Genomic DNA, 19,743 nt, shown 5'->3' with positions numbered 1-19,743 from the left:
TGCATAAGAGAAAACTGAAGGGGCAACAGGGGCACTTTGGTCCTTAGCCAGCAAAGACACTGTCTTGTGACTCATCTCCCTTCGTCTTGTGACCATAGAATACCCAAGTTGGCTTGAAGGTGCAAGGCGTACAGATTCCACCATGGTGGTTGTCACATGGAGGTGGAAAAATAAAATAGGAAATGCAGAGCAAATGACTGGATGAAGATCCACCTCAGCTGAACCAGCCAACAAAAGTGGTACATTCTGACCATCCACCTGGGTATCTGTTTTTTGCCTCATCCAAAGTGTTTTAGTCTCCAAGTCTGTGCAGGCCCTGTGAAACACCATAGCCTACTATCAAAGAAATGGTGCAAGACCCAAAGGGAAGTTAATGAGCGCATAGCCTACAAAAGGGTAACTGGTCAATAAGGCACCTTGAAATTCGCTGAAAACCTGAGGAACCAGGCACATGCTAAGGTACAATACTTGATCTGTCGGCCAAGCACCTTTTTTTTGAAATCCATCTTAAGTCAAAGTTTAACGAGGCATGTCTGGTCAGCCTGGTGCAGAAATTGCTTTTCCAGATCTCGAGTTCCATATTACGGGCTCCTATTTGTGACTGCTTCTACTCCTCCTCAGGATCTCCAGAATCTGGGCTCGACGTTTAAGCCACTCCTCCATCGACTTCCTGGGCGGTGGAGCCCGGGTGGTGCTTTTCGGGATGAAGAACGTGTACTTGAGCCTAGGAGCGTTCTTGTCAGTCACCACCAGGGGCTTGGGACAGTAAGTGGCCTCTTTCAGTGGCCCCCGACCGATAATGGTCTCCATGGCTTTTGTGGCGCCACTGTAGCGAAGTGACACTCCTCCCCCTATGCTGATGTCCACTTCGAAGGCACCAGGACGTAATTGCCGTTGAGGGCGTAGGAGCCATCCTGCCTCTTAATGGCCAAATAGATTCCATCGCTGCTTGTGGCAGACCCACTGTTCTGACGGATCAGGATATTGGTGGCTCCAGCCGGAATGGTGATGACATCATTGTAGCCATATCTGTAACAGATAGAGAGGACAGCATGAATACAAAAGAACGTCCTAAGGAGCAATGGAAGACCATTAAAACTGCAGATTCTCAGGCCTGCTATATGCCCAGCCCAGCCCTGGTTACATGCAAGCGATGTACTGCCGAGATTGTACAGATCGCACCTCCACAGCGAGAAACTCTACCAACTCGTAGATCAACCCCCCCAAGAACACTGTATGATCTGCTTTCCGGTCAGCCTTCCATCCGATCGCCGTGATGCCAGATAGGCGGGCTGGTTAGATGTGTGTAGCCAGCCTCACAGGGGAGGGGGGGGGAAGGTGTGATTCCCAGGACCGCTTTCATTTTATGTTCGTAAGGGGCCCGGAAAACATCGGGCCCCCCATCCCTCCTGTTAGGGACTGAGCTCCCTCTCACCGGGGTTTGGTGAAGGATCCGTAGGTCTTGCTGCAGGTGGATGCATACCCCTACCACACACCATGCACTTGTCAAACTTCTTCTTGGAGCCGATAACGCGGTCGCAGCCTGCGTGGACGCAGCGGCCCTGGACGCACACGGAAGTGGTGTCCTGGAGAACAGGGAGTGCCGTCGGCTACCTGCATGGAGGAGGAAGCAAGAGGCGTGAGCCACGCCCTTCTTACGTGTTTTTTGGCAAGCACAGTTAAAGCCCCCATGGTATGTTTTAAGAATGCCTTCACGATTTTCTTTCTTTTTTTTTTGTATTATAAAATGGGAGTAGCTCTGTGAAATGAAGTGGAACTGAATGGGTAGTGAAAGGACTATTTTATATTATGTTTATTTTTTCTGTAAACTGCCTTGAGATTTTGAATAAGAAGGTGAGATATCGGATCTAAATAAGAGTTATAGATGTCAGAAAGCACGTGCGGCCGGCTTAACCATTAGGCAAACTAGGCATTCAGCTAGGGCGGGCGGCAGCTCGGGGGTGCCAAAGAGTAGCTGCAGCCACAAGAAAACAATCCCGCTGTTTTGGTTATAGAGGCTCTGACTGCCTTTTTTTTTCAGGGTTTTGTGTTACTTCTCAAAGGATCTGGGAATGGAGGGAATTTGAGGTGACACCAGATTTGACATTTTTTTTAATTGTATAGCATCCTTGTTCAGCCCGGCCAACCATTTCAGAGATTACCTTTAACCAATGTGGTATGGCTTTTCTTGTAATTTTATAAATATATCTTGTCTTTATTTGCAGTCTGTCCCCAACAATCACAGATACATTCATCAGACCACTGTGACATGAGTTCTGAAACCTATTTATATTGTATATTGTGTTTATAGATATATAAATAGATTACAGATATATTTGCAACAAAGTTGAATACTTAAAAGGCTGATGGCCAATAATCTGTTTTTACAAGATAAATCGGGGAGAGTTGGAAGTGATCAGGACTGTTGAATTTAATTATTAAAATCTCAGATGGGCCTAAGGGTCTGAAAGTTAATTGGAGGGGGATGTCAAGCTGAAGGTTTGGCTAAGAGCGCCTAATCCCATTGCCTTGGCCCAAAATGTTTCACACCCTGTCCCATTTCTTTCACAAACCTAGAGGAAGACAAGACGTGCAGCCACCACTGGGATGTAATCAAAGCTGCAATAAGAGTACACTGGGCCGAAAGTGCAGGGCTGTCAGAGCGACAGGCTGCGCAGGTATATTCCATCCATGCACCGTTAATGGTGACAGCTGGGGACCTGAGTGATGCTTGAGACCATGGAGCAGAAGTGGGGCAAATCCCAGCTCCCGATCAGCCTGTTTGGTTAGCCTGGGATGAAATGGTGACCATAAGCGGAAGGGAGGATGACAGGGAAAGGAAGTGGGGAGCTCCCTAGTAACGATGTTCCTAAGCCAGCCCCTCGGGTTTTGGGGATTGCTACAGTGAATGTGCGTGAGATTGAGCCGCATTCGCTGGGTCTCCGAGTTATGCAAATCTATCTGGTGCGTGTTCGTTGCAGACCACTGAGGCCATGCCTCCGGAAGAGAGGCGGGAAACAGTGGGCTGAGAAGCTGTGCAGCGGAGGTTCAAATCCTTCATGTCCCTCGGACATTCCTTGTGACCTTGGATAAGTCCTTTAGCCCCCCATTGCCTCTGGGGACAGGGCAATATCCAATTCTAGCTCCCCCTCAGCTCAGATTTAGAAAGGCAAGTAAATACCTGTAAAATCCAAATCCTAGCAGGGGGCGATGATGCACCTGCCCCTTCCTTTTTAAAATCCTAAGCCTGCACATGTTGTGTCATGTACGAAATTCGTAATATTTCTTTTTCTCTTTATGGCCAAAATGAAAACCAGGGCAATTGTGCCCTTCCTGCATAAGCAGGATGTGGCATTCTAGGCGCCCCCCCGGTCTGTCTCCTGAAGTTGCTCACCCTTGGCTCCAGGACGTAGTAATAGCCCAGCGGCCTAGACTGGCAGGTGAGTTTGCACAGGTCCTTCTCGGCCACCCCGCTGTAGCGGGGCACCCAGTCCATGGGGGAAGGGAAGCCCTTAAACAGGTCCGTCCTGTGGTTGTAGATGGCGCACTGCTGCTCCCGGAAAGTAAGAGCTGCAAAGGAACAAGAAAACAAATGCAAAAGGTAAAATTAGGGTTTTATTTATTTCTTACAGTTTTAAGAGTTACGTAGGAGCCAGCTGCTCTCCCGTTAGCTGAAGTAAAACCTGTAACAGCAAGAGCTGTTCTCTTATTGGCTGAAGTGAAACCTTGTGCTATAGGAGTTGTTTCCTTATTGGCTGCAGTACACTGTGCAATGCATGAGCTGTTTTACTATTGCCTTCCGTACACAATATGAGCTGTTCTTTTATTGGTTGAAGTATAACCTATACCTTAGAAACTGGAGATTAGTTTAAGGGGAGAACTGCCGTCTACGTGTGTAGGGTCTAATCGTGTGGACCGTGAAAAGAAATGGCAACAGAATTCATCTTTGTCCTTCATGGCCTGGAGCTATAGTGGCCATCTGGCCCAGGTCAGCAGTGAAGGTCTGGCTTTGCTGCACTGCATGCTGGGATTTCCAGTCCCTGCCTTTCCAAGAGATAAAGTGGAAGAGACAAGTCTAGGTATACGAGGACAAAACCGAGGCCCGGATCCGCCTATCGGCGTTGCCCTAGGGCGGCAGCATCAGCCCTGCCTGAATCTGGCTGGGCCTGACTCATCCGTGGCTGGTGGTAAACGTGGGTGTTAAGTCGCGCCACCGTCATTTTCGCTCAGCACGTCTGGCACTTACCATTGTTGCCGGGGCAGTCTTTGGTGTTGCAGGAGCGGTACTGGGTCCTCTTCCCCTCGCAGTACTTTCCTCCGTTTCGTGGCATGGGCTTGTTGCATTCCCGGGTGGAGAACTGCACCCCGCCCCCACACGTCCTGGAGCACTCACCCCAGGATCCCCAAGAGCCCCAGCCGCCGTTTAGAGGAGTCTGTGTAAAGAAGAGAGACACAGAAAATGACAATCCCAAAGGGTTTCTCAAAGCCAGAGATGGACAGGTACGGCAGCAAGAAGGGGTGGGTGGAGGAGGTTTGATCTAGTGTTCAGCCAATCAGATTCTCTGGCTGACGCACCCACTCGCAGGTTTTGCCACACTAGCTTGCCTGCCCTTGGGGCCATGGCATAGATTATAGTGGGCGTGAGCAGCTTTCCTCCTATGCTCTTTTACTGTCTGTTGGCTGGCTACGTTACACTTTGTCCAGATCCTTTTACAGAAAATTAATAGCTGCTGTATGGAGCACCTCTTATCCCATAAGAGCATTACATTACACAAAACCTCCCTTTCCTCTTCTTGCAATCCCCATGCCCAAAACTCTCACGTGCTTGAGACACTCCTAAAGTGATAAAAGGCACCATGTGCGACACCCAACTCATAGGCTGGGGCGTCCATGCACAGGGCACTCACGTTGTAAGCTTTCATCTCCACCCGGCTGATGCAGCGTCCGTTCATGCAGGTCTTTCCTGCCCCGCAGTGCGTGCCATCCGCCCAGGGAAAGTGCTTGGTCTGGCACATGAAATGCCCATCAATCCTGCCCGTGCACCAGAGGGAAGAGCAGGGCGTTTGCAGGTTCGGGCAGTGACGCGAGTCTGGTCCGAAAGTCAGCTGGCACTGGCGGTCGGAGTCATAGTCGTTGCCAGGAAACGGCACCGGAAGGCGTAAGGGTGCGTGGGGCTTGTCCAGGAGGCAGTGACCTGCAAGGGATAGGGAAAAACTATGAATAAACGATAGAGGTCAACATTGCTTGATGGAACAGGATGCAGAAAAGTGAGAACCTAAGTTACTACAGTATCACTGTCCAATCAGACAGAACCTGAATGTATTTTGCAAGCAACAGCACTGAAAAAAAAACGGACAGCACATGGTTGATGCCTGGAATTGGCACCTTCTGAATCTGAGGAGTTGCACTAGTATCACTAAAGCACGGGCAGTTGGGTAATGGCATGCCAAAGCAATACAGAGAGGGCGGGCAGAGCCGGGATTGGAGCCCAGGAATTGCTGCCATTGCCTCCTCGTTTCAAGCTGCAGGCACAGACCTGCGTTCTGCAAAGGCAGAAAGAAGCTGGGTGACTGGGAACGCTGAAGGCTGTCTTACCGTGGCCATTATCCAAGAAGTCTGTGATGAAGCGGGCACTGCAGGGGGACCACAGCTCTTCAGGGTCCACGTAGGACATCACCGGGGCCATCATGTGGCGGGTGTTGCCGGCTTGCTGGTTCATATCCAGGCACGGCTTGGCGTTATCGTGCAGCATGTTGAAGACATGGCCTAATGAGGATTTAAAAAAAACAGGCAAATAGTGAACCAGAACCACCCAACGCAGTTGAAGGAATGTAGGCGGTTTCTTCCACTGCGCCTATCAAGCCACGTTACGTGTTGTCCACAGGCTGAATCTATTCCCTCGGGTGGTCCGAGGGCAGCTGGGAGATGAAATCCAGTATCTTTTTCATTATGTTTTCTATTGCAAGGTTTCTCTTGCAGAAACGTACAACGTTATTTCCAGTAATAGGATGGGGTGGCTTTAAACTTTTCCGATGTCAGGAAGTCTTTATTAGCTGAATTTATCTAGCTCTTTCTTTGCCAAAGTTCAATAATAAACTGAAGTCAGTAGGAGCATGCAGCATTGTGGCTGAGATATTAGGGGGATTATCAGGATCCCGTTACCCGCTGAGCAATGAAACAGCTGCTTACTAGGTCCAAGTGGTAACAACTTCATGCCGTGTTGGCAGCTCCCTTTTCTGGAGGCTTCATGGTTCTCTTTCTTACTTTTGGGGATAAATACCCTGGCGAGCTAGGGATAAGCACAGAGGGACCCCCTAGTTGTGAAGAAGTGAAAGGAAAGCCAGAGCTCAGCTGGGGGTCTATGGTGCTGCACCAGGAGGTAAACTGGCCAGCTTAGATGGGTCCTTGGGGGGGGTCCTTATCTGTTATCATATTCTATATTTCTTTGTTTTTATGAGGCTGGTTCTCACCAAGTTCATGGGCCGCGGTGAATGCAGACTGCAAGCCATCATCTTCCACGATGGAGCAGCTCCGCGAAGGGTCGCAGACTGTGCCCACGTCGGCCATTCCTAGCGTGTCGCAGGTTGAGACGCCGCACAGGTCCTGCAGGAAATTGAGAAAGTGAATTGGATCATTAGAATCACGAAGAACAGTGGACCAATGGGTTCTGGCAGCAACTTGATTAGAGCATGAGCGCGAAGCCGCACAACTCTTGTGGGGTTCTGTAGACCATGCAGGTTCTGTATTCCCTGCAGCGCCTTGCACTACACCACCTATGTTCCAGCCAGGGATCTCAGGCTCTAAACCTGTAATTTTTTGGCTCCAAGCCAAAGACTCTAATGCTGAGCTAAAGGGTCAGGTCCCCTCACTAGGAGAGTACAACCCTCCCAAATCTGGTGGCTTCACCATCCCATCCATCCCATGTTCAATACTCACTGCCAGAAAGTTGAGTACTACAGTGACTCACAAAAACATCTCATAGTTAGATTAGTAATCTGCAGGCTCCAGACCCAGGCCTTCTACCCAAGTCCATCAAAGTGAAATAGGACGTCCCCGTACCTCTCTGGTGAAAAAGATGGCCGTGTCGAAATGTTCGGAGTCGGAGTCATTGGGCTTGTTCAGGCCCTTCTGCCACTCACAGAAGTTCCGCAGCATCGCGGCGGCATTGGAAGTCACCTTCAGGCCCCCGTGGGTCCGGCCCTTCTCGGCTCGGCCAATCACCACTAGCCGTGTCACCACCACGTTGACCGGATTCCTCAGGCTCGGGTGCCGGAAGAATTTGGCAGCGGCGGCCATGACGGTCAGCAGGTAACGCTTCAGCCCTGCCCCGTGGAATGTGGCCATGCTCTCGTCTGCCACCACCAGGGTCTCCACGTAGTGAGGGACAGAGGCAAAGCGCTGCAGGAAAGGGAAGAGAGAGAGCGAGAGGGGACAATCAAGACATGGAAACCGCTTTTTTCTCTCATCACAGCTGATGCAGTTGCGCTGGAATTTTTGGATGTAACTTGAGAATACATCTTATGCCCAAGACAAGAGGACTCAGGCTAGGGTTGGCTAACAAGTTCCCTGTCATAAGAAGCAGAGGGAGACCCATTCCTTCAATGGACAGAACTACATATCATTGCAATGGCTCAGCCTGCACCTTCTGTTATGGAGCCGTCTGGTCATGGTACACTTATGTCAATGGTTAGGTTGTTGAGCTTCTCCTGTTCCATCTTTAGTCATTATCATGGCCAGTCAGGGAAGACGAGAATCCATAAACACACACGTACATGAGTTAGTTGCCACCTCATCCAGGCCAACCCGAAAAAGCTGAGTCAGTCCTGGTCTTGCCCCATTCCTTCTTGGAGAAATCCAAACTATGACTCCATGCCTTCATCAGAGCAAAACCAAGACTGACTCAGACTCTTTGGGTTAACCTGGGTGAGAGGGCTGAGAATCAAATTTAAAGTCTCACATTGCAACAACTCTCATCAACCCGAGGAGTGACTTTACTAGTGACACAGAGCTGGTGAGAGGCCGAGCCTCTTGATAAGGAATTGGCACCCTCTCATTGTAGGGAGAGGATAATGAAGAGATTTATGTATCCACTGGGCCATCTGGCAGAAAATATGTTTACATCTGATCACCTGGAGTATGCTGCAACATGGTAAGTGACACTAGTTAAAGAACAAAATGTCCCATTCAGGCTGTTTAGAATGTAACTGCCACTCTGTGCATGTTACCCCGTGCACGGAAAGTCTGGGGAAGGGAGGGAAGAGACTTGTAGGAGAGGTTTAAAATGCCACACACAGAGATCTGCGTGAATCGGGCAGGAGAAAGTTTAATGATGACGCATGGTGTCTCTCTTACACACAACAGGAATCCACATTCAGCAGCAGCGACAGAGGAGGCAATCTCCGGACTTTGAATGCTGTTGGCCTGCAGTCTCATGAGCGAAAAGGCTTTCGTGATGTTTGGATAAAAAAAAAAGGTGATGCGTCTTCGCTGTTAGCATGGGCTTCCTGAGGGGGGGGGGGGGGGTGTGAAAGTGTCAGCGGGAGAGGAGGGTAATCTGTCTGCTGTGGGGCCTCTTGGAGTTCAGCCTCTGCCGCGCTTCCTACGTCACCAGGGCTCTGACTGTATCTTGCCAGAGCCCCCCCGTCGCTCGGACAGCTCACGCCAGATTCACTCAAAGACGCTCCGTGCCAGGAGAATCCAACGTGACGGGCTTCCGCCGACGCTGTTTCCTCTCCCATAAACAAGGCAGAGAGGTTTTGTTGTGGGTTGTGTTTTTTTTTTTTTAATCTTTTAGTCATAAATAATTTCTTGAGGATGACTCTAAAGTCTTACGCAAATGGACCGCCTGATCGTGTAAATAGTACGTCCAGGCCAGGACGCAGCTGTTTTAAAAGCGAAGAATTGCAGGGAGCAGTAATACTCCTGCTTGGCCGGCTCCCAGGCAGAGAAGTTCCAGTAAGTGATTAAGATAAGACTCTCACGCATGGTGGCCACTGACTTGGCCCCTCTTAGAGGGTCCCGAGAGACTCCACATCACCTACTTTTCAAGTGTGGACCACTGGCATAAGGTGGCAAGGGGCTTTGGATATTCCTTCACAGTTTCTTTTGTTTTGCTGAATACGTTGCATTAAACAATACTTCTTAGGAGACTGAGATAACAAAAAAAAGTGAGCAGTTTGTGACTATCAGTAATTGTAGTGGGATAGTGCTAACCTTTAAGAAGGTGAATGACCCAGGGAAGAGAGATTTAAGAGGGGTGAGGCCCACTGAGATGAATGGAGGGTGACAGACCTGGTTAGGAGGGCGACTGTCCTGGACATAAGGAATGGCCTCCTCCTCCTCGTGGAGGCATAACCCAGTAACAGAATTCAGGAGCGCCCGGGATAACCACAGAGGGAGCCGCAAAGAGGTGGAGAGAGAGGCAGGCGTCAACTGGGGTCTGTGGCGTTGTATTGGAAAATAAATCGGGCAGGGCTCAGGGCTGGTGCCAAGGGTATTAGATGCCCTAGGTGAATCTCCCAGCCTTGTGCCCTCCCTGGCCCCCCGCCCTCACCACAAAATTAAGAAAATGAGGCATTTATAATAAGACGTTTTACAGGGGGTCTGGGGATGGCGTAGCGATGGCATCGCCGCCTTGCTGCCTGCATGAGCCCCTGTCGCCACTTCCTCTTTGGGGGGGGGAGAGCCCCATGGGCGGGAGGATGGCACCAGAAAAGAGCAGGCCGCCGCATCGGCATGCACCAGACGGAGCAAGAGGCAGAGCAGCATTGGCTGCACAAGCCAAAAGAGAGAGAGAGAGCGCGTGGCATTGGCCACGTGGTCAAACAAAGGAGCAGGAGCAGCATCTGTCCCCAAGGCCCAAAGAAAAGAGGAGTCATCCCGTTAGCTGCAGGGGCTGAGGGAGGAGGCTGCTGACGAGCAGGACCGGAGAGTGAAATTCCCCTGCACATCAGAGAAGGGGAGAGAGAGGAAGCCAGAGGGCCACAACACAGCTGATAAGCGGCCTTAAAGCAAGCAGAAGCAGGCTCCTCTTTGCCCAAATGTTTGGCACCTTCAAAATTTGGTGCCTTAGGCTGTTGCTTGTATTGCTTATGCCTAAATCCATGCCTGGCTGCTACTTGTGCTTCACGGAGAAGAGTGAGTGAAAAAGTGCATGTGTGTGTGAGTGAGCGTGTGTGTGAGTGAGCGTGTGTGTGAGTGAGCATGTGTGTGTGTGAGTGAAAGAGAGAGGATTATGTGAGGGTGTGAGTGAAGGAGAATGTGCCTCCACAACAATTTCAGGGCCCTTGGGAATCAAAAGATTCTAGGTATGGAGAGCTGTGGATTTTTTTTTAATTAGTTTTAATTAGGGTGTTATATGATGGGTCTGCTGTTTGGAAATATTTTATGGGTTTTTGGAAAATGTTTAATGAGTTTTTATGAGTTTGTAATCATTGGATATTATTCTGTTTGTCAGCTGTTTTGAAATGTGTATTCTTTTTATTACTATACTTTTAATATAATGATTGATGTATTATGAGGAATGGGAATGTTTCTGTTTTTCCATTCTTGTACTGCATCCAGAGTCTGAGACATTGCGATTTCCAGTTTTTAGTTTTTGTCTGCATGTGTGATCAAGGTGAAGTATTCTGCTGACACATAGTTCCTCTATAGGAATCTATAGCAGCCCAGCTTATTTTATTTTCCTAAGAGGAGGTATATTGGTGTTTTAGGACCCGATGCTGCCTTTTCATAGAAACATAGAAATGGCGGCAGAAGAAGACCAAATGGCCCATCCAGTCTGCCCTGCAAGCTTTCACAGTTATTTTTCTCATACTTATCTGTTACTCTGACCGCTGAGGACAGGGCCCTTATTGATAACGTTTTGGTTCTAATTTCCTTCCACCCCTGCCATTGATGTAGACAGCAGTGCTGGAGCTGCATAAAAGTGAAGTATGAAGCCTAATTGGTTAGGGGTAGTAACAGCCACAACAAGCAAGCTACTCCCACGCTTATTTGTTTACCCAGACTATGCAATTCAGTCCATTGTTGGTAGTTGTTTGAATGTAAATCCTCTTATCTTCATTCCCCCCCCTACCGTTGAAACAGTGAGCTGCACTGTATATGTATTCAAAGTGAAGTAGCAGGCTTAACTGGTTCGGGGTAGTAACTGCCGCAACAAGCAAGCTACTGCCACGCTTATTTGTTTACCCAGACTATGCAATTCAGTCCATCGTTGGTAGTTGTCTGAATGTAAATCCTCTTATCTTCATTCCCCCCTTGCCGTTGAAATAGTGAGCTGCGCTATATATGTATTCAAAGTGAAGTATCATAGGGAGGGTTGTTACTGTTTGAGTGCTGGCAGTTGGTGCAGTTTTGGTATGGGAGGTTTACTATATTGTAATTGTAATTCAGTTTACTCTTGGCTTTCTAGAGGGCCAAGCCCACACCCAAGAAGTGTTACAATAGGCCAAATACCTTATACTGTTTTGCAGCATTTTCTGATTGGCACCACAGCCATGTATATAAATATAATATACATGTTATATAGTAAGTTATATTTTTACCGCGGAAGACTACTTTGAATGCCCTTTTTTTAATATCAAATCTGCAATTATAAATGCATAATTGTTAATTATGGGTGAGGAGAGCAGGGCTGGGTGGGGGAGGGGGGGGCACACAGACCTGTAAGGTTCGCCTAGGCACCTAACACTCTTCCACCCATCCTGTCCACGCCTGGTTTCACCCCAGCAAGCATGGACTTGCGGTCCTGCCAGTGGCAAGGAAATCAGAGCAAGTCATGGAGCAAAACCAGGAGTGGATCAGCCTTGTCCTGTGGGAATGGGGGGGAAACAGAGCCAGCTGGCCACCCTGATTGAGCATAACATTTGATCAGTTGGTAAATGACTTGCATAGGCAAGAAAGCCATCCGTAGGACTCAGAAAGGATGGCCTTGTCAGACTGAGGTGCTCTGCTAAGCACAGTCTGCAGTTTTCAGCCTGGTGGGAGGCTTAGAGGGAGCTGGGCTAAACTTCAAAGAGGTGAGAACAAAAGGGAGGTGGGGGGAGCAGTGTGGGAAGACTGTGTGTCGTCGTCCCCCCCCCCCCAGCCCCTGCCAGCACGCTTCCTGTGTGCCCCAGGGACGCTTTCAAACAAAAGACCTCCTCATCAGTGTGTGAATTCCCCCATTGCTAGGGCAGAGGGAGAGGATGAGTGGGCCAGCACAGGCCGGCTGCCATGAAACCTCTGCTGGCATTGCAAACCCCTTCCTGGCACCAGCGGCCGAGTCTTTCCTGTACACCTGCGCTGCTCTGTGCTAGGGACCGGAGTTAACACTGGCTGGCTAGAGTGCTGTATAGGAGACCCATCTGACACTCCTGCCGCCCCCCCCAGATAAAACGGATCCTGCCACGGAACTAGTTGTAGTCATTTATCTTGAGAAGGAAAAAAAAAAAAGTATGGGTTTGCCCCTTGAAACAAAATCGTCCTACATTTCCCATCGTTTCACGTGGCTCTCTGTGGCAGACGCGCTTCATTTCCAAGTCGCTCCGAGCCCTGCCAGCCTCCTTGAGTTGACTTTTTCACTCTACGTTCTCCTTCTCAGATGCCCCCTGCCCCTCCAAGGGATCTAAATAGCCAGGAAGGGCAGCCTCGAGGCAAGAGGTGCTCTCTAGAGAAGGGAGAATTCCCAACATACATGCAGTAAAAATGTGGGGACATAAGAACATGCCACACTGGGTCAGACCAAGGGTCCATCAAGCCCAGCATCCTGTTTCCAACAGTGGCCAATCCAGGCCACAAGAACCTGGCAAGTACCCAAAAACTAAGTCATCATGAGACTTAAAAGAAAGGATACCAAGAAGTAGCACGAGAGCCATGCACTCAGGTTGATAATATGAGGTACACAGAGGGAAAGCTGATGCTTTCTGAGTGCGAGTCAGGGTTACTGACATGCAGGAAGATGTCATTCCTGCTTTTCTCAGGGAAGGGCTTCTCAAACCCGTGCTGAGGACCCCCACACACACCGGGATATCCGCAATGAATAGGCCCGAGATACATTTGCCTGTACTGGGTCTCCAGTGTATGCAGATTTATCTCCTGAATATTCATTGCATTTGCCCTGAAAACCAGGACTGGAAAAGCCACTTTGGCTTGGCCTGAGTTAGCGTCTCAAAATGCCTGTGCTGTCGGGCGAGCCACTCCTGCCGCTTTGTTTTGGATACCACCCTCCGTGCCGCTTTTTGGTGCAAGTGAAAGAAGCAGGGAAATACAAGACCCAGCATGCACCAGGGGTGTGGAACTAGGTCACTTGGCAGCTCTGGGATAGCCTTTGAAAGTTGGCTGGCCTAGCGGGCCGGCACCAATCTGCTCAAGTTACAAGCTGGGAAGAGGCTGCAAAGCTTGGCTGAACCTCCGCCAACCTTACCACGGAGCCTCCTGCCTCCTTGGCTGGAGAGGGGGGCTACAACTGGCTTCACCCCCCTGGACCTCAAAAAAACCAAGAGCAATCAGTGCCGATAGTTATGGTTTTAGAAAATAACACACACACAGAAAACTGGGCTTTCCACATTAAAGCTTGTGTGTGCGCCTGTGTGCAAAGGAGGGAGGAAAGGCACGGAAATATCCGAGCCCAGCCAACAAAATGAATGCCAGCAACAGCTGGGGTGCTTTCGGAGCCTGCCAGAGGCACGAGGAAAACCCCAAACCCTATTCCGTGCTGGCCCAGGCCCAGACCCAGAATGGTAGAATTAAGGGGAACAATGTAAAAGGGCGTTTGTTCTGGGAAAAGTTTGCAAAAAAAAAAAAAAAAGTTTGCACCCCAAGCAGCCAAGCAACGCAGCGTAATTAGCAGGTCGCAGCCTGGATTTTGACTTCCTGGCTTGGGCTGGAATTCTGCGAGAGCATTCAAAAGAGTTTTGCTGCGCGATACCTTTTGTGAAAAGCTTTTTTCTTATCCAGCCAACATCGACTGCGAATGGCACTGTTAAGCAAAAGAAAAATCACTGAGAACAAGATGGTTTGATTTAGGGAAAATCCGTGCCTGGCCCCCAAGGCCCAGAGCTGCTGCGCTGTCACTCCTTACGGTACGGGCTGTTGTCTGGAAGAGTTTCAAATCCAGGCAGAAATTATACAAGGAAAATGTGGGGGGGAACTTTCTCTTGGAAAGAGACATTAACCTTGGCTGCTGTAATGAAAACTGAGTCTTGGATTCCTAGATGGCTCCATCTGATAGAGAACAGGCTGAGCCAATCCTGGTTTTCCCTCCACTGCAGCGCTGGAGTAAGGACAGCTGGGACAATAGGTCCGTAGATGTAATGGGGGGTAAAACCAGGACCGGACCAGTTTGTCCCGGATGACATGGAAGCCCCCTGGTGATCTCCTTTGATCGTTAAAAGGTCCTACTCACACAAAGCCAGTTTCCAGTCTGGCGGCAACAGCTAACTGAAATCGAGTAACTTGTTTAATAATCGGATTTCTAAAATTAACAGAGCCCAATACCCATCACCCACTCTTTTTCCTACCTTTGCTCTCCTGCTGGAATCCATCCTGAAATGAGGATTGCTTCCAACTTGTTGAGGTGCTCTAGGGAGTCCTGCAGCTGCCGTGGCCCCCTGGGGTCCCACATTGCACATGGGGCCACTTGCTTCATCTGGCACCTTTCTCCGTATCAAGTGGGCTCCGACCCCCTCCGCGCTGTTGGGGCTCCCTCCTTCCAGCGGCTGGATGTGGTACTCGGCTCCGTGATACTGCAGCACGCCCAGCAGGGATACCCCGTTGTAACTCACCGCTGCAATGGATTCCGGGTCAGAGTTCACTGTGCCGGTGAAGTAGGCTCCAGATTCAACCAAGCCATCAGCATCTGGTTGGCCATTTCTGCCTAGATATTGAACTGTCAGATCCTCAGAGAGGAAGCTGGGGTCTTTCTCCAAGTCCAAAGACAGCTCTTCCCCAAAAGCTCTGAAACGCACCAGTAGGCGAGTCTCCGAGTGACTCCCGAGTTCGTTTCTGGCCCAACCTGCCTCTTCCTGGTCCGGCGGGCGGAAGCTGGAATTTACTCTTTCCGGGAAGACAATTTCATCTCTATAACCGGCATGGGCTTGCTCTTCCAACATGAACACCAAGGGAAGCCAAACCAGGGCTACACACAAAAGACAAGGCATGGTAGATGAACCTTTCCTTCTTACTCAGAAATAACTGATCTCGCCTTGCCTTGCTTTGCCTTGTTAGGCAATCAAAAAAAGGTTGTACTCAAAGGACCTTTGGTCTTCTTTCAACCGAAATCAACTTTGGCACTAAGGTATAGCAACAGAATGAATCAATTAAATTGTTTTAAATAAGTGTTCTTTTTTTCAGGTTATTGAACTTTTTCTTCAATTTAGAAACTGTACTGAAATGAAATTTTACTTAAAATAAAAAATAGCACCTCAACAAAAAACAAAATACAGCAATGCTCTTCTTTTGCACAATTTTTTTTTTTTAAGAACAGCCTTAGAAATAAAGGATGTTACCTTCAGTCTCACAATCACAGTACCTGAGCTGTAGCAAAATATATATAGAAAACTTTACAAATAATCTACAATTTTGTTGAAAAAAAAAACTGAGGTTGTAATGGTATTAGGGGGTTTTTCACCCTTTCTTTTCAGTTAAGAAGTGGTGATGACAGGAAATGTCACAGCTAGCCAGAATTATTCTGGTTTTGCAACAAAGTCTTTAAAAACGAAAAAGTCCCTTATGGAAAAAATATGGTTTTCTTGCAAAATATATAATAAATATAAAAATATATAAGATGTTTCTGTTTTAATTATCTCCTTTTAAAACAAAAAAAATACTCTGATTCTTTGTCTTTCAAGACTGCAGGTTTCTTCCTGTGAGTGTAGAAGTCCTGTAGGAAGTGGGGACGGGAGGAACAACTGTGTGGAAACCCTCTTTCTTCCTTCTCCTCTGATGCCGAATGAGCCACTGGGAGTCTGCTCTGTGGTTTCTTCTTTGTCGCTGTGTCCTCTTTCGCCCTCCCTGTCTGATTCTCTCAGAGTTCTGGCTCCTCATCTGGGCTCTGGGCTGCTTATAACAGCTGGCCCAGCTGTGCAGCTATTGGCTGAGGTGTTTCTTTTTTTTTTTTTTAATTCTTTTAACACGTTGCTGTAATCTTTCTTTCTCTTGATGATGTATATCTAGACGTAGATTAGGAACCAGCAGCCCCCTCCCTTTTTAAATTTTTTTTTTCTATCGGATAAATTATGGTAATTTTTTTTTTTAATTTGACTTTATTTTTTTTTTTTGCTAAAAAGAAAAAAACTAGGGGAATGGAAGAGGGGGGAGAGATGAGTGTGTGTTCTTTTATCTGGCCTGTTTCCAGAGCTATATTATCTGGGGGTAGGGTGGGGGGAGACAGGCTGACAGTTTTCTGACCCAGCTCTTTTACTGGATTTTGGCTCCCCTCCTCTCCCCCAACTTTCACCCCCCTGTTACTTGAAATATGACTTTACTGTACATAGTTTGGCAGCGGTAGCCGACTCGGCTGGTTACAGGACAGAAAGAGAAGCCGAGTGAAGGATGAGCGGGCTTAGACTGCTGCAGGACTGTCCGCTTTCTCTTATTTGTTTTGTGCATTGATTGTCCAGCTTTAAGTTCCTTCTCTTCCCCCTCCCTCTACTCTGTCAGCCCTCCTGGTGGCTCCCTGAAGGACCCCCTACCCAACCCCCTTGGTGATCCAGGTTCTTACAGGATGGATAAAATGTGCCTTCATTGCTCCCCCCCCCCCCCCCCCCCCACACACACACACACCCAATGAATCAAGTCCATAGAGGTGGCCCAGGTCTTTAATGACCATATGCTGTGTGCCCCCATCCCACCCTTATTGATCTGGATCCTCACAGTGTATGTATGCTGTGTGCCCCCATCCCACCCTTATTGATCTGGATCCTCACAGTGTATGTATGCTGTGTGCCCCCACCCCGCCCTTATTGATCTGGATCCTCACAGTGTATGTATGCTGTGTGCCCCCACCCCCGCCCTTATTGATCTGGATCCTCACAGTGTATGTATGCTGTGTGCCCCCACCCCACCCTTATTGATCTGGATCCTCACAGTGTATGTATGCTGTGTGCCCCCACCCCGCCCTTATTGATCTGGATCCTCACAGTGTATGTATGCCGTATGCCCCCACCCCGCCCTTAGTGATCTGGATCCTCACAGTGTATGTATGCCGTGTGCCCCCACCCCGCCCTTAGTGATCCGGATCCTCACAGTGTATGTATGCCGTGTGCCCCCACCCCACCCTTAGTGATCCGGATCCTCACAGTGTATGTATGCTGTGTGCCCCCACCCCACCCTTAGTGATCTGGATCCTCACAGTGTATGTATGCCGTGTGCCCCCACTCCATCCTTATTGATCCGGATCCTCACAGTGTATGTATGCCGTGTGCCCCCACCTCACCCTTAGTGATCTGGATCCTCACAGTGTATGTATGCCGTGTGCCCCCACTCCACCCTTATTGATCCGGATCCTCACAGTGTATGTATGCCGTGTGCCCCCACTCCACCCTTAGTGATCCGGATCCTCACAGTGTATGTATGCCGTGTGCCCCCACCCCACCCTTAGTGATCCGGATCCTCACAGTGTATGTATGCCGTGTGCCCCCACCCCACCCTTAGTGATCCGGATCCTCACAGTGTATGTATGCCGTGTGCCCCCACCCCACCCTTAGTGATCCGGATCCTCACAGTGTATGTATACCGTGTGCCCCCCACCCCACCCTTATTGATCTGGATCCTCACAGTGTATGTATGCCGTGTGCCCCCACCCCACCCTTCGTGATCCGGATCCTCACAGTGTATGTATGCCTTGTGCCCCCACCCCACCCTTCGTGATCCGGATCCTCACAGTGTATGTATGCCGTGTGCCCCCACCCCACCCTTCGTGATCCGGATCCTCACAGTGTATGTATGCCGTGTGCCCCCACCCCACCCTTATTGATCCGGATCCTCACAGTGTATGTATGCCGTGTGCCCCCACCCCACCCTTATTGATCCGGATCCTCACAGTGTATGTATGCCGTGTGCCCCCACCCCACCCTTAGTGATCCGGATCCTCACAGTGTATGTATGCCGTGTGCCCCCACTCCACCCTTATTGATCTGGATCCTCACAGTGTATGTATGCCGTGTGCCCCCACCCTACCCTTAGTGATCCGGATCCTCACAGTGTATGTATGCTGTGTGCCCCCACCCTACCCTTATTGATCTGGATCCTCACAGTGTATGTATGCTGTGTGCCCCACCCCACCCTTATTGATCTGGATCCTCACAGTGTATGTATGCCGTGTGCCCCCACCCCACCCTTAGTGATCTGGATCCTCACAGTGTATGTATGCCGTGTGCCCCCCACTCCACCCTTATTGATCCGGATCCTCACAGTGTATGTATGCTGTGTGCCCCCACCCCACCCTTATTGATCTGGATCCTCACATTGTATGTATGCTGTGTGCCCCCACCCCACCCTTAGTGATCTGGATCCTCACAGTGTATGTATGCCGTGTGCCCCCACTCCACCCTTATTGATCTGGATCCTCACAGTGTATGTATGCCGTGTGCCCCCACCCCACCCTTAGTGATCCGTATCCTCACAATGTATGTATGCCGTGTGCCCCCACCCCACCCTTCGTGATCCGGATCCTCACAGTGTATGTATGCCGTGTGCCCCCACCCCACCCTTATTGATCTGGATCCTCACAGTGTATGTATGCCGTGTGCCCCCACCCCACCCTTATTGATCTGGATCCTCACAGTGTATGTATGCCGTGTGCCCCCACGCCACCCTTATTGATCTGGATCCTCACAGTGTATGTATGCATGCTGTGTGCCCCCACCCCACCCTTATTGATCTGGATCCTCACAGTGTATGTATGCTGTGTGCCTCCACCCCACCCTTAGTGATCTGGATCCTCACACTGTATGTATGCTGTGTGCCCCCCCACCCTTATTGATCCGGATCCTCACACTGTATGTATGCTGTGTGCCCCCACCCCGCCCTTATTGATCTGGATCCTCACAGTGTATGTATGCCGTGTGCCCCCACCCCACCCTTATTGATCTGGATCCTCACAGTGTATGTATGCCGTGTGCCCCCACCCCACCCTTATTGATCTGGATCCTCACAGTGTATGCATGCCGTGTGCCCCCACCCCACCCTTATTGATCTGGATCCTCACAGTGTATGTATGCCGTGTGCCCCCACCCCACCCTTATTGATCTGGATCCTCACAGTGTATGTATGCCGTGTGCCCCAACCCCACCCTTAGTGATCTGGATCCTCACACTGTATGTATGCTGTGTGCCCCCCCACCCTTATTGATCCGGATCCTCACACTGTATGTATGCTGTGTGCCCCCCCACCCTTATTGATCCGGATCCTCACACTGTATGTATGCTGTGTGCCCCCACCCCGCCCTTATTGATCTGGATCCTCACAGTGTATGTATGCCGTGTGCCCCCACCCCACCCTTATTGATCTGGATCCTCACAGTGTATGCATGCCGTGTGCCCCCACCCCACCCTTATTGATCTGGATCCTCACAGTGTATGTATGCCGTGTGCCCCCACCCCACCCTTATTGATCTGGATCCTCACAGTGTATGTATGCCGTGTGCCCCAACCCCACCCTTAGTGATCCGGATCCTCACACTGTATGTACGCTGTGTTCCCTCACCCTTATTGATCCGGATCCTCACACTGTATGTATGCTGTGTGCCCCCACCCCACCCTT

The 19,743-nt window shown here is 49.7% G+C and overlaps 1 protein-coding gene across 1 annotated transcript; it reads right to left on the bottom strand.

Moving 5' to 3' along the window:
- Nucleotides 1-437: 437 nt before the first annotated feature.
- ADAMTS4 (ADAM metallopeptidase with thrombospondin type 1 motif 4) lies at nucleotides 438-16,002 on the bottom strand. The gene is given in 12 exon segments (XM_029580804.1): nucleotides 438-869; nucleotides 872-1,029; nucleotides 1,436-1,485; nucleotides 1,488-1,586; nucleotides 1,588-1,614; nucleotides 3,395-3,570; nucleotides 4,247-4,433; nucleotides 4,908-5,194; nucleotides 5,596-5,766; nucleotides 6,471-6,603; nucleotides 7,060-7,398; nucleotides 14,502-16,002. Coding segments are annotated over 12 exon segments (2,544 nt in total). The 5' UTR covers nucleotides 15,141-16,002; the 3' UTR covers nucleotides 438-591.
- Between the last annotated feature and the right edge of the window lie 3,741 nt (nucleotides 16,003-19,743).

Source organism: Rhinatrema bivittatum, chromosome 16 (assembly GCF_901001135.1).
Source record: "Rhinatrema bivittatum chromosome 16, aRhiBiv1.1, whole genome shotgun sequence".
Taxonomy (NCBI): Eukaryota; Metazoa; Chordata; class Amphibia; order Gymnophiona; family Rhinatrematidae; genus Rhinatrema; species Rhinatrema bivittatum.
The sequence above is the reverse complement of the archived record's forward strand: the minus strand, read 5'-3'. Positions and strand labels throughout refer to the sequence as shown.